The 14054-nt window shown below is 47.6% G+C and overlaps 1 protein-coding gene across 3 annotated transcripts in view; it reads right to left on the bottom strand.

The window, feature by feature from the left end:
* LOC112612443 (zinc finger protein 611) overlaps nt 1-11992 on the bottom strand; it is a 25279-nt gene extending 13287 nt beyond the window's left edge. The window contains exons 1-2 of one of the 3 annotated variants that reach the window (XM_025366982.1): nt 11937-11992; nt 1665-1746 (exon numbers count right to left, since the gene is read on the bottom strand). In XM_025366982.1, the coding sequence (XP_025222767.1) occupies nt 1665-1679 (15 nt within the window). In that variant the 5' untranslated portion in view covers nt 1680-1746; nt 11937-11992. Of the gene's footprint in view, nt 1-1664; nt 1747-6345; nt 6403-11936 lie in introns of those variants that run through there. The other 2 variants (XM_025366984.1, XM_025366985.1) reach the window with 2 other exon arrangements.
* Nucleotides 11993-14054: the final 2062 nt, after the last annotated feature.

Here is a 14054-nt window from a genome sequence, read left to right on the forward strand (position 1 = left end):
AACAAAAAAAAAAAAAAAAAAAAAAAAAAAAATACAAAAAAATTAGCCAGCCATGGCAGTGAATACCTGTAATCCCAGATGCATGGGAGGCTGAGGCAGAAGAATTGCTTGAAGCCAGAAGGCAGAGGTTGCAGTGATCTGAGATCCCGCCACTGCAATCCAACCTGGGCAACAGAGCGAGACTCCATCTCAAAAAAGTGCAGAGTCCAGCCGGGCCGGCTGTCTCCCATCTGGAATGCCAGCAATTTGGGAGGCCAAGATGGGAGGAACAGTTGAGGCCAGGATATCGAGGCGATAGTGAGCTATGATTGCACCACTGCACTCCAGCCTGGACAACGAAATAAAAATACAATATAAAAAATAAGGCTGGACTCAGTGGCCCACACCTTTAATCCCAGTGCTTTATGAGTCCCAGACAGGCAGATCACAAGGTCAGGAGTTCAAGACCACCCTAACCAACATGATGAAACCCCGTCTCAACTAAAAATACAAAAATTAGCTGGGTGTGGAGGTGTGTGTCTATAGTCCCAGCAACTCAGGAGGCTGAGGCAGAAGAATTGCTTGAAACTGGGAGGCGGAGGTTGCAGTGAGCTGAGATTGTGCCATCGCACTCCAGCTTTGTTGACTGAGTGACTCCATCTTAAAATAAATAAATAAATACATACATTCATTCATACATACATACATACATAGATATATATATATGGTGACCCATGCCTATCCTTCAGGCTCTTCAGGAGGCTAAAGTAGGGATTAGTTGAGCCCAGGAGTTTGAGGCTGCTGTAAACTCTGAATTATTCCACTGTACTCCAGAACTAAGCCACAGAGTGACACCTTCTCTCTCTCTCTCTTTTTTCTTTTGAGACAGAGTCTCACTCTGTCCCCCAGGCTGGAGTGCAGTGGCACAATTTTGGCATAAGGTAACTTCTGCCTCCAGGGTTCAAGTGATTCTCCTGCCTCAGCCTCCTAAGAAGCCGAGATTACAGGTATGCACCACCACACACAGCTAATTTTTGTATTTCTAGTAGAGATACAGTTTCACCATATTGGCTAGGCTGGTCTTGAACTCCTGACCTCAAGGGATCTACCTGCCTCAGCTTCCCAAAGTGCTGGGATTACAGGTGTGAGCCACCGCACCTGGACCAACATCTTGTCTCTTTAAAAAAAAAAAAAAAGTTTGGAGTCAGAGACATCTTGATCTGCTAGTGTGGCTTCAAATGTGTTACCAAATCAGATGCACAATATCTCCCCTTATTCGTCTCCTTGTCCAGAATTTACCAGATATCTGGGCACATTAATGTATGTATTTCATATGGAGTTTCTCTGATCTGGTCCACAAAGAGCTGACATCCAGATGTGGCCCCTGAACCACCAAGGCTGCCCAGCAGCACTGACCTCAATGGTCCCACACCCCATGTTTATCCATGTCTGGGTGTGAGCCCTTCCCAGGACTGTGCCCAGTGGAGCCTCTTCCCAAGTTCATGTCACTGGGTCACAGGAGATGGAATCTCAGAGCAGGTGACAGGAACTGACGGCAGGCATGGGTGAGTGCGAGCAAACCTGTCAGGCAAAATGCTTCAGACTCAGAAAAGACTGGCTACTACAATTCCTGGCATTTCAGAAAGGAAAGAGACAGATTAATCCCCAGAGGAACATCACTTCACCTGAGGAAGAGCCATGCCTGCCTCCTTTCCTTTCCTCTTCTCAGCTGCTTGCTCACGTAACCTGAGTCTTTAGAAATCAATCCTGTATGTGAAAAAAAAGACTTCATGTTAGAAATGACTCACTCCCTTCCTGTGACAAAAACACATGAACAGGGGAGACCTCACCCTGTAGAAAGATGGTCCCCCACTGCCCACTGCACCAGAGACCATGCAGAGATAAGAAAGCCCCACAGGAAGACCTATAAGTGTACATTTGACCCCGGTCTTCAGATCTCACTGCCCTCCTGGAGAAGCCCCCACACATGAGGCAGCAGGGGGAAGCTGGGCTGCACTGATCTCCCCTTCAGGGTACAGACTCTTCCCTGACCAAACCCCATCCAGAGGACAGTCCCTCATCTCTCTGTGGATCACAGGCTGAGCTCAGCCCTCAGAAACGGGGGACACAGAGCTTTGATGCTCAATGCTGCACACAGATGACAAGCACCTGGGCCACTGCAGCTATTACTGAGGGTGGACTCCAGCCCTTCAGAATAAGAATCCCAGTAAAGCAGCACAAAAGCTCTATTTGTAAAATGCTCTGCAGTCTAATGTGAAGTCAGGGTTGAGCTCCACTCAGAGGGGCGAGCCCAGCACAGCCCCACGTTCTGGCTCTGCTCTGTCTTTGGGGCCTTGTTCTCACTGGGATCCAGACAGTGGATGGTAAAGGCACAAAACTAATCACACGGAACAGTCAATGTAGACCAGAGGTGGGATGAAGGTTGGGCTGTGTGTAAGGAAAATAAATCTTGGGGCCCCATATCACTAAGCAAAATGGAAAGTCAAGCTGGGAGCTGCTTAGGGAGCCAGACTCCCCTTCCATTCAAAGTCACCCCTCTGCTCCCTGACATAGATGCCTATATGAGTGTCTCCTTTGGAAAGGCTAATCAGAAACTCAAAAGAAAGACCTAGCACAGTGGCTCAGGCCCGTCATCCCAGCACTGTGGGAGGCGGAGGCAGGCAGATCACTTGGGGTCAAGAGGTCGACACCAGTCCAGCCAACATGGTGAAACCCCATCTCTGCCGGGCAAGGTGACTCAAGCCTGTAATCCCAGCACTGTGGGAGGCCGAGACGGGCGGATCACGAGGTCAGGAGATCGAGACCATCCTGGCTAACACGGTGAAACCCCGTCTCTACTAAAAAAAATACAAAAAACTAGCCGGGCGAGGTGGCGGCGCCTGTAGTCCCAGCTACTCCAGAGGCTGAGGCAGGAGAATGGCGTGAACCCGGGAGGCGGAGCTTGCAGCGAGCTGAGATCCGGCCACTGCACTCCAGCCTGAAAAAAAAAAAGAAACCCCATTTTGTTCTCTACTAAGAGAAATTCTTCTTCCTTGAAATACTATTAATCTGTAACCCTAGCCCCAACCCTGTGCTTGCAGAAACATGTGCTGTGTTGACAAGGGATAATGGATTTAGGGCTGTGCAGGATGTGCTTTGTTAAAAAGTGTTCGCAGACAGTATGCTTGGTAAAAGTCACCGCCATTCCCTAATCTCAAGTACCCAGGGACAGAATGTACTGCGGAAAGCCACAGGGACCTCTGCCCAAGAAAGCCTGGGCATTGTCCAAGGTTTCCCCCCACTGAGACAGCCTGAGATATGGCCTCGTGGGAAGGGAAAGACCTTACATCCCCCAGCCCAACAGTCAAAAAAAAGTTTTCAGCAGGAAAACTACGCGATAGGAAGTGTATACATTGCCCTATAGCAGAAAGAGCGGCTATGGGACCAGCCTCCTGGTGACTTCAAACCCAACAAGAAGCAACTTCCGGACTCTTATGGGGACATCTCAATTTGCTCTGGGTGAAAGAAGACAGGTGAGAATTTCCAGGTCCATGGGGACCCCACGTCCAAGGGACAGAAGCGCCTGGGCGACAAAGTAACATCCCCTCCCTCAGGGTTCCCTTCCTCATCTCTGTCTCTCACTCTTTTACTTTTCTTTCTTTCTTTCTTTTTTTTTTTTTTTTTGAGACTGAGTCTCGCTCTGTTGCCCAGGCTGGAGTGCGGTGGCACGATTTTGGTTCACTGAAGCTCCGCCTCCCGGGTTCACACCATTCTCCTGTCTCAGCCTTTTGAGTAACTGGGACTACAGGCGCCAGTCACGACTCCTCGCTAAGTTTTTGTATTTTTAGTAGAGACGGGGTTTCACCGTGTTTGCCAGAATAGTCTGGATCTCCTGACCTCGTGATCCGACCGCCTCAGCCTCCCAAAGTGCTGGGATTGCAGGTGTGAGCCACCGTGTCTGGCCTTTTTTTTTTTTTAAATCCTTTTTAAATAAAATTTTTGATGGTGTTACATAGGGATCCAACATTACTCTTTTCCATGTGGATATCCAGTTAGTTGTCCCAGCACATTTGTGAAAGAAATCTATTACTTTCTCTTTTTTTACTTTTTTCTTTCCTTTTATTTATGAGACAGAGTATTATTTCTCTGTGGCCCGTGCTGGGGAGCAGTTGCGAGATCGTGGTTCACTGCAGCCTCTGCCTCCTGGGTGGAAGCTATTCTGCCTCAGCCTTTGGAGTAGCTGCTATTACAAGTGCACACGGCTATGCCCAGCTAATTTTCATATTTTTGGTAGAGGCGGGGTTTCACCATGTTGGCCAGGCCGGTCTGGAACTCCTGACTTCAAGTGATCTGCCTGCCTCAGCCTCCCAAAGTGCTGGGATTACACTAGTGAGTCACCGTGCCTGGCCCAGGAAATATTCTTTCCTTCACTTTTTTTGTTTTTTTTTGTTGTTGTTGTTTTTGTTTTTTTTTTTTGAGACGGAGTCTCGCTCTGCCACCCAGGCTGGAGTGCAGTGGCCAGATCTCAGCTCACTGCAAGCTCCGCCTCCCGGGTTCCCGCCATTCTCCTGCCTCAGCCTCCCAAGTAGCTGGGACCACAGGCGCTGCCACCTCGCCCGGCTAATTTTTTGTGTTTTTAGTAGAGACGGGGTTTCGCCGTGTTAGCCAGGATGGTCTCGATCTCCTGACCTTGTGATCCGCCCGTCTCGGCCTCCCAAAGTGCTGGGATTACAGGCTTGAGCCACCGCGCCCGGCCTCCTTCACTTTTTAAATGTGAGAAAATATAATTGAAAATCAAAGAGTCTCCTCCCAAATGAGAAATCATCTCCACGATGATAATAGAGAAAGAAATTAAAACTATTTTATTAATAAATAAGCTTTAGATGAGAATATGGTGGGAAATAGAGGCAAATAGCCAAGAGGTTGGAAAGAGAGAAAGAAACGTCACAGTTCTGTACAACCCATTAAGTTCATGTTTTCAAGATAAACACCAATCAGTCCTCAGGGAAGAGGACTTGACAACACCCTTGCTCACACACAGTTCATCCTGGCTCTGCTTGGTAATGGAGGTGACCATCTGTGTCAGCTAACTAGCTTCATCCCGAGCAAGGGAGAGAAACCCTGACACTAACCCTAACACAATATTAGCAGGGCGTCATGGCAGATGCCTGTAAGTTTTCTGTATATTTAGTAGAGACAGGGTTTCACCAAGCTGGCCAGGCTGGTTTTGAACTCCTGATCTCAAGTGATCCACCCACCTCGGCCTCCCAAACTGTTGGGATTACAGGCTTGAGCCACGATGGTCAGTCAGGAAAACTCTTAGAAGTTGCACCTGCATTTTACTAGACTCAGGTTGTAGGACCACATTCCTTTCAAAGCTCAGAATTATTTAAAGGTCCAAAGCTTTAAATTGGAATCATTTGATGAATTATTTAGTTTCTTTTTTTTTTTTTTTTTTGAGATGGAGTCTCGCTTTGTCACCCAGGCTGCAGTGCAGTGGTGCAATCTCAGCTCACTGCAACCTCTGCCTCCCAGGTTCAAGCAATTCTCCTGTCTCATCCTCCTGAGAAGCTGGGACTACAGGCATGTGCCACCACGCCTGGCTAATTTTTTTGTGTTTTTAGTAGAGACAGGGTTTCACCATGTTGGTCAGGCGATCTCAAACTCCTGACCTCTTTATCAGCCCACCTTGGCCTCCCAAAGTGCTGGGATTACAGGCGTGAGCCACCGTGCCCAGCCGTTGTTTGCCTTTCAAAGCGAGCTCCCAAATTCTTCAGAAATACATCCCTGGGCCGGGAGCGGTGGCTCACGCCTGTAATCCCAGTACTTTGGAAGGCCGAGGATGGAGGATCCTCTAAAATGAGAAGTTCAAGACCAGCCTGGCCAACATGGTGAAACCCTGTCTCTACAAAACTATAAAAATCAGCCAGGCATGATGGCGGGTGCCCGTAGTCCCAGCTACTCTGGAGGCTGAGGCAGGAGAATCGCAGGTACCCTGGAGATGGAAACTGTGGTGAGCCGAGATCACACCATTTTACTACGGCCTGGGAAACAAGAGCGAAACGGAAAGGGAAAGGGAAAGGGAAAGGGAAAGGGAAAGGGAAAGACAAAGGGAAAGGGAAAGGGAAAGGGAAAGGGAAAGGGAAAGGGAAAGGAAAGGAAAGGAAAGGAAAGGAAAGGAAAGGAAAGGAAAGGAAAGGAAAGGAAACTACCTCAGAAGACAGAAAATGCATTTGCAAATTTTCTAAATAAATGTCCTAAGAAAAGAGACGAAAGGAAAGAAAATCTCTTTCTTTATTTTCAAAGGAGGAATTGTACCTCTCATTTATTTGCTTGTTTGTTTGAGACAGGGTCTAGCTCACTCACCCAGGCTGGAGTGTGGTGACAAAAACAGGGCTCATTGCAGCCTTCAACGCCCTGGCTCAAGTGATCCTCCCACCTTTTTCACTAAGCATTTGGAAGAGAGAGCTACAAAATATAAACACCAATACGTTTCCAATGAAGCCCAGGTGGTAAATCATACTGAAATGTGGAAATACGACACAAAAAACAGTACTTATTTTAAACTTCCCAAACATGATCTTCAAAGTTTAGGAGCACAAAAGGAGTAAGATTCTTTAATAAATAAAGGGTGATTACGTGTCCTTCAAATCATTTCTATGGAAGCCTATTTCCAATATCGTGACAAAACACTGACAGGGCGGCCGGGCGCGGTGGCTCACGCCTGTAATCCCTGCACTTTGGGAGGCCGAGGCGGGCGGATCACGAGGTCAGGAGATCGAGACCATCCTGGCTAACAAGGTGAAACCCCGTCTCTACTAAAATACAAAAAATTAGCCGGGCGCGGTGGCGGCGCCTGTAGTCCCAGCTACTCGGGAGGCTGAGGCAGGAGAATGGCGCGAACCCGGGAGGCGGAGCTTGCAGTGAGCCGAGATGGTGCCACTGCACTCCAGCCTGGGGGACAGAGTGAAGACTCCGCCTCAAAAAAAAAAAAAAAAACACACTGACAGGGCACAAACATATGTAAGCCTAAAGTCAGGAGTGTTTTTCCACTGTGACCCTAAAGTGCATCACAGTTTCCAAAAAACATATCACTGTCACACAAGGAAAAGAAAAGTATATATTCTTCATATTTACAGAATATCTAGTGTATACAAATAGATGCTAAAGGACCACACAATATACTATATTGGTAAATAATCCACAACAAGCTCATGTCAGAGTAACCAAAATCAATGGAAATTCTGTATTGTCAAATAATCACAGCACAGGGAAGATAAGAAAAGAGTACAACAATTAGCCAGGCCTGGTGGCTTGCACCTGCAGTCCCAGCTGCTCGGGAGGCTGAGGCACAAGAATCGCTTGAACCTGGAAGGGAAAGTTTGCAGGGAGCCAAGATTGCACCACTGCACTCCAGCCTGGGTGACAGAGTGAGACTCCATCTCAAAAAAAAAAAAAAAAAGAAAAAGAAAAAGAAAAAGAAAACAATGTTAATACAATCTTTTTCTGAATACCTGTCATAAAATTACCCATATCCACGCAGAACAGGGACTTACTGAAATTAACAAGTGCAGTGTGTCAGTTATATTACATACCATATACCGAAAAGCCATATGTGAAATCTTAAATATTAATCAGTAAACTATTGTAACCCATGATAAAACCTGCAAGCAAATAATAAGTACATTTATACAGCCTGCAGAATTCTAAACAATTCCCTCTTAAGAAAAAAGCCACAACTTCTACTTACCACCAGCACACAATATAAGAACTGAAATACATCTTAAGATGTATACCTTCTGATGTATGAGTTCAAGTAAATACATAGCATTATAAGGAATATGAAGTAACTAACAGTGTCGGAGGGTGCAATTATGATGTCACAGGTACAGTTACATAACACCAGGCAATACAGCATTTATATATATATGCATTGCCCTTAGTTCCCTAGCTAACTATGCATAAAATATAAAACATGCAATGTGTACTGTGAAAATGTATAAACTGAGATCACAGAAAATATTGTATAAAACAAATTGCACAATAAAAACATAAAAAACAAGATGTAGGCTCCCTGGTCTGAAAGATCATATTGGTCAAAAGCTATGTTCAGAGTTCTTATTGTCCAATAGAATGTTCCTGCAGATGGTGCCTTTGAAATAATTTGGTCATGCGTGTTGACTACACGTGAATAGGACCAGTGCTTTTAGTTTTATTAATTAATTAATTAATTAATTAATTTTTTGAGATGCAGTTTCCCTCTTGTTGCCCAGGCTGGCATGCAGTGGCACAATCTCGGCTCACTGCATCCTCTGCCTCCCAGATTCAAGCAATTCTGCCTCAGCCTTCCGAGCAGTTGAGATTACAGGCATCTGCAACCACACCTGGCTAATTTTTGTATCTGTTAAGTACAGATGGGGTTTCACTGTGTTGGCCAGGGTGGTCTCGAAATCTTGACCTCGTGATCCATGCACCTCGGCCTCCCAAAGTGCTGGGATTACAGGCGTGAGCCACCGTGCCCTGATGTCCATTTTAAAAACTACTATGGGTGTGGGCATGGTGGCTCACGCCTGTAATCCCAGCACTTTGGGAGGCCAAGGCAGGCAGATCACCTGAGGTCGGGAGTTAGAGACCAGCCTGGACCAACATGAAGAAACCCAGTCTCTACTAAAAACACAAAATTACCTGGGCGTGGTGGTGCATGCCTGTAATCCCAGCTACTCACTGTTAGTTAGCTTGTATTCCTAATCATATCCAATGAACTCACCCACTCATCTAAACCCAAGGTCTCTCGCCCCTTTTTTTCTTTTTTTTTTTTCTTTTTTTTTTTTTGAGACGGAGTCTCGCTCTGCCGCCCAGGCTGGAGTGCTGTGGCCGGATCTCAGCTCACTGCAAGCTCCGCCTCCCGGGTTCACGCCATTCTCCTGCCTCAGGCTCCCGAGTAGCTGGGACTACAGGCGCCCGCCACCTCGCCCGGCTAGTTTTTTGTATTTTTTAGTAGAGACGGGGTTTCACCGTGTTAGCCAGGATGGTCTCGATCTCCTGACCTCGTGATCCGCCCGTCTCGGCCTCCCAAAGTGCTGGGATTACAGGCTTGAGCCACCGCGCCCGGCCTACCCCTTTTTTTCTTTTGAGACAATGTCTCGCTCTGTTGACCAGGCTGCAGTGTAATACCCTGCCTCTCTGAGGCAGTAGAATCGCTTGAAGCTGAGAAGCGGAGATTGTGGTGAGCTGAGATCATGCCATCGCACACCAGCCTGGGCAACAAGAGCAAAACTCCCTCGGAAAAAAAGAAAAGAAAAGAAAAGAAAAGAGAAGGCTATATAGGCCAGATGCGGTGGCTCATCTCTGTAATCCCACCTGTAAACCCAGTAATTTGGGAGGCCAAGGCAGGAGGATCCTTTGGGCCCAGGATTTTGAGACCAGCCTGGGAAACATAGTGAAACCCCATTTCTACAAAAACAATACAAAAATTAGCCGGGCTAGGTGGCTCATGCCTCTGGTCCCAGCTACTCAGAAGGCTGAGGTGGGAGGATCGCTTGAACCCAAGAGGTTGAGGCTGCAGTTAGAGGAGATCACACCACTGCACAACAGCCTGGGTGATACAGCCAGACCCTGTCTCAAAATATGATTTAATTAATTAAATTAAAAAGTATTATGTAATAACAGACAGTGACTTTTTCCCCCCTTCACTACCCACGTCCTACCCCATCCTAGGAAAAGGGAAGGCAGTGATTCACAACTGAATAAGTCACTTCCCTCTGGCTGAATAGGGATTCCAAGTGGAAGATACCTCTCATGCCAGGATTTATAGAATGTACATGTCTTATAGATACGAATTTTAAAATCCTCAATCTCGTCTGTATAATTTAAACAAGTTTTCAGTTGTTACATTATATACACGGAAGTCAACCTGTCACAACTAATCATATCCAATGAACTCACGCACTCATCTAAACCCAAGGTCTCTCGCCCCTTTTTTTCTTTTGAGACAATGTCTCGCTCTGTTGTCCAGGCTGCAGTGTAGTGACATGATATCAGCTCACCGCAGCCTGGACCTCCTGGGCTCAAGTCATCCTCCCAGCTTGGCCTCCAGAGCAGCTGGGAGTACAGGTGTACCATTAAGCCTGGTTATTTACTTATCTTTTTTGGCAGAGATGGGGGGGGGTCTCACTATGTTGCCCAGGCTGGTCTTGAACTCCTGGACTCAAGCAATCCCCTTGCCTCAGTCTCCTAAAGTGTGGAGATTTCAGGCGTGAGCCACTGTGCCCAGCCCCTCTTTCTTCACTACTGTGCTTCCCTCCCTAATTCTGTACCTATCTCTCATTCTCCCCTTCTCTCTCTAGCTCTTGTTTTCTTTTCTTTCTCCCTGGGATTCTGCTCTTCATTTTGTACCCCTCTCCTCTTCTGCTGTTTATCTCCTTCTTCCCTCTATTCCTTCTCTTCCACCTCTTCTGCTCCATCCTCGCAACTTATTTAATCTCTTGTTGCTCTTTCTTTTTTTTTTTTTTTTTTTTGTTTTTTTTTTGAGACGGAGTCTCGCTCTGTAGCCCGGGCTGGAGTGCAGTGGCCGGATCTCAGCTCACTGCAAGCTCCGCCTCCCAGGTTTACGCCATTCTCCTGCCTCAGCCTCCCGAGTAGCTGGGACTACAGGCGCCCGCCACCGCACCCGGCTAGTTTTTTGTATTTTTTAGTAGAGACGGGGTTTCACCGTGTTAGCCAGGATGGTCTCGATCTCCTGACCTCGTGATCCGCCCGTCTCGGCCTCCCAAAGTGCTGGGATTACAGGCTTGAGCCACCGCGCCCGGCCTTCTCCCCAATCTTTCAATCGTCCTCAATTTGTCTCTTCTGTCATCTCTGTGTCTCCTCTGTTCTCCCTGTTAAATTCTCTCTTCCCTTATATACTCCCTTGTCCCCACTCTGTGGCACCTGAGATCCGCAGTTGTCCTCCCTGCTGTGCTTCTCCCTCTGTTCTTGACACAAGCACCACTCTGCTTTGTCTGTCCTGGCTCCAAATCCCTCCCCCTCTCCCTCACTCTGATGAGCCTCCCTCTTTGCTTTCACTCCCCCTACCTTGCCGTCCTTCATCTGTCTGTACATCTGGGTTTTCTCTACATTTCTCCAGTTGCTTTTCTCCTCCTGCGTTCCTATGTTGTTTTTCTTTTTGTTTTTCATTTTTGCCATCTCTTGGCATATCCCTCACCAATCGTCTATTTTTCCTGTCTGTTATGGGCCTTTTTTATTCTCTTCTCTGTCTCAGGTTTTCTACTGCTCTTGTCTGTCTCCTGATCCCTTTTGCCCACACAATCGCAGGAGGGTTTGGAGTAATACGCCTGCATCCTGGAGGAGCGTATTTTCCAGGGGCTGGAGCTCGGCAGGCAAGAAAATCCCGTGTCACAGGACAGGCCCCTGGGACCTCCCCAGAGCGGGTTCAATGGAAGCGATGACTGCGGAGAGGAGACCTGGGGAGCAGCAGGCCCTGGCACGAGGAGGGAGGTGGGGAGGGCGATGCGCGCCTTAGGACAAGGATGGGGTCTGCAGGATCCCAGGACACGCAGAGGATTCGGCGTCCCCGGGACTGGAGCCGGGGCGCGGCACTCCAAGGGCCGAGGAGGGCGAGGCTGGGAGGAGCGCCCCAGGCAAGAATCCACCTTGCGGGTGAGGACTTTAAATAGCGCGGGGCGGGAGGAGTCAGAACAAGGTTTTGGGCAGGAAAACTACGCAACAGAAAGTGTATACATTGCCCTATAACAGAAAGACCGGGGACCGGAACAGCCTCAGGGTGACTTTAAACCCAAAAGGAAGCGACCCCCGGGCTCTCACGGGGATGTCTCAATTTGCTCTGGGGAAGGAAGACGGACGAGAATTTCCAGGTCTGTGGGCACCCCACGTCCCAGGGACAGAAGCGTCGGGGACCTGGGACGCGCAAACTTAATACAACACAGAGCAAAACTCACCGCGCGATGTGACCTTCAGTCCAACCGATCCGCTTCCGAGTTTGCGTTAATCTGCGCGCGCAGAACAGAAGCCAGGCCTGGGCGGGAGGCGGGAGGAGGTGGGCGGGGCCTCAGCGAGATAGGGGCAGGGCGCCAGGCGGAGAGACCTTGCCGTTTAGAACCGGCAGAGGGCGGGGCCGAGGAGGGACCTGCGCTTCTCTCAGTCTCCCTCCCAGCGTCTCTGTTTTAAGGTTTTGGAGACCAGAGTGCCAGAAACTGAGGCATGATTCCAAAGCCCTGGAATTGTCTGGAACGGGGATGCAAACTAGAATGTGAAATGCAAAGCCCTGCCTGGGCAGCACGTAAGATGGCACGCTGACGGTCCACAGAACAGAACAGATATCCTCTCCCTTTCTATTGTCCATTCACTCGGGAGGGAGAGTCCGCCCTGTGCTCAGCTTCAGGGACTTCTCTAAAGCCACCGCCTGGGGTGCGGGGCGGAGTGCTCAGGCCAGGGAGGAGTGAGGTCACCACCTGCTGCTTAAACACAGCAGAGGCGTGGGGGCAGGAACCTGAGGTCCCAGCTACTCAGGAAGCAGCGGCGGGAGAATCGCTGAGCCTGAGGTTCCAAGCCAGCCTGGGCGACAAGTGACACCCACTACCGCAGGTCTACCTTCCTCCTGTCTCTTTAAAAAAAAAAAAAAAAAAAGCTTTTTAAAATAAAATTTTTGATGGTGTGACAAAGGGATCCACCATTATTCTTTTCCATGTGGCTATCCACTTAGTTGTCCTGGCACATTTGTCGAAGAGATTGATTACTTTCTTTTTTTAATTATTATTTACTTTTTGCTTTTTCTGTTTTTTTGTTTTGTTTGTTTGTTTGTTTTGAGACAGAGTATTTCTCTGTAGCCCAGGCTGGAGTCCAGTGGCGAGACCTCAACTCAATGCAGCCTCTGCCTCCTGGGTTCAAGCGATTCTCCTGCCTCAGCCTCGGGAGCAGCTGGCCTTAAAGGCCCGTGCCACCAAGCCCGGCTAAGTTTTGTATTTTTGGTAGAGACAGGGTTTCACCATGTTGACCGGGCCGGTATCAAACTCCTCACTTCAAGTTATTTACCTGTCTCAGCCTCCCAAAGTGCGGGGATTACAGGCGTGAGCCAACATGCCTGGCCCAAGAAATATGCTTTACTTCGCTTTTTAAATGTTCACGAAGTATAACTGAAAACTAAAAAATCTTCTCCCAAATGAGAAATCATCTCCACGACGGTAACAGAGAAAGAAATGAAAACAATTTTATTAATAAATAAGCCTTAGACCAGAATGTGATGGGAAATAGAGGCAAACAGCTAAGAGGTTAAAAAGACAGAAAGAAACTTCACAGTTCTGTACAACCCATTAAGTTCATGTTTTCAAGATAAACACTAATCAGTCCTCAGGGAAGAGGACTTAACAACACCCTTGGTCACACATAGTTCATCCTGGCTCTACTTGGTAATTGAGGTGACCATCTGTGTCAGCTAAGTAGCTTCATCTTGAGGGAGGGGGAAAAACCCTAACCCATGTCTTTTAGACAAGTATGAGTTTTACAACATGGCAACACGTGCCCTCTCTTGTGAGGCTCCTACAATACCACAGAAACTGATATCAGCAGTAAACAATAAAATTTAAACTATATGATTAAGTATAGAGTTAATGAACACGACGCTTGAAGAAAGCCGCCTGGAAACATCAACTCCAAATAAATGGGATCAGCATTCCCAAGTAGAGACGTTAAGGTTTCTACATAGACACAGTAACAGTCTGATCTCTCTTTCTTTTCCCCACATTTCCCCCTTGTCTTTTTGAGAAAACCGCCATCATCATCATGGCCAGTTCTCGATGGTCGCTGTCTCTTCAGAGTTGCTGGGTACACCTGCAGACTAACAACAGACTGAACAGGCACACAAGGATTAATATGAAATTTACAATAGTAGAAATTCCGATGGTCTTAACCCAAGTGACAGGGTTAAGATTTGTGAGGCCATCAGCAACTCCCTCAATTGCCTCAGTTCCTGCTACCAAATTTAAATGGGCTTCAAAATTTTATTTTTAATTTGGAAATGTCTAAAGTGAGATTATCTTCTCTTCCTTGTAGATGACGTC

Source organism: Theropithecus gelada, chromosome 19, assembly GCF_003255815.1.
Source record: "Theropithecus gelada isolate Dixy chromosome 19, Tgel_1.0, whole genome shotgun sequence".
Lineage (NCBI taxonomy): Eukaryota > Metazoa > Chordata > Mammalia > Primates > Cercopithecidae > Theropithecus > Theropithecus gelada.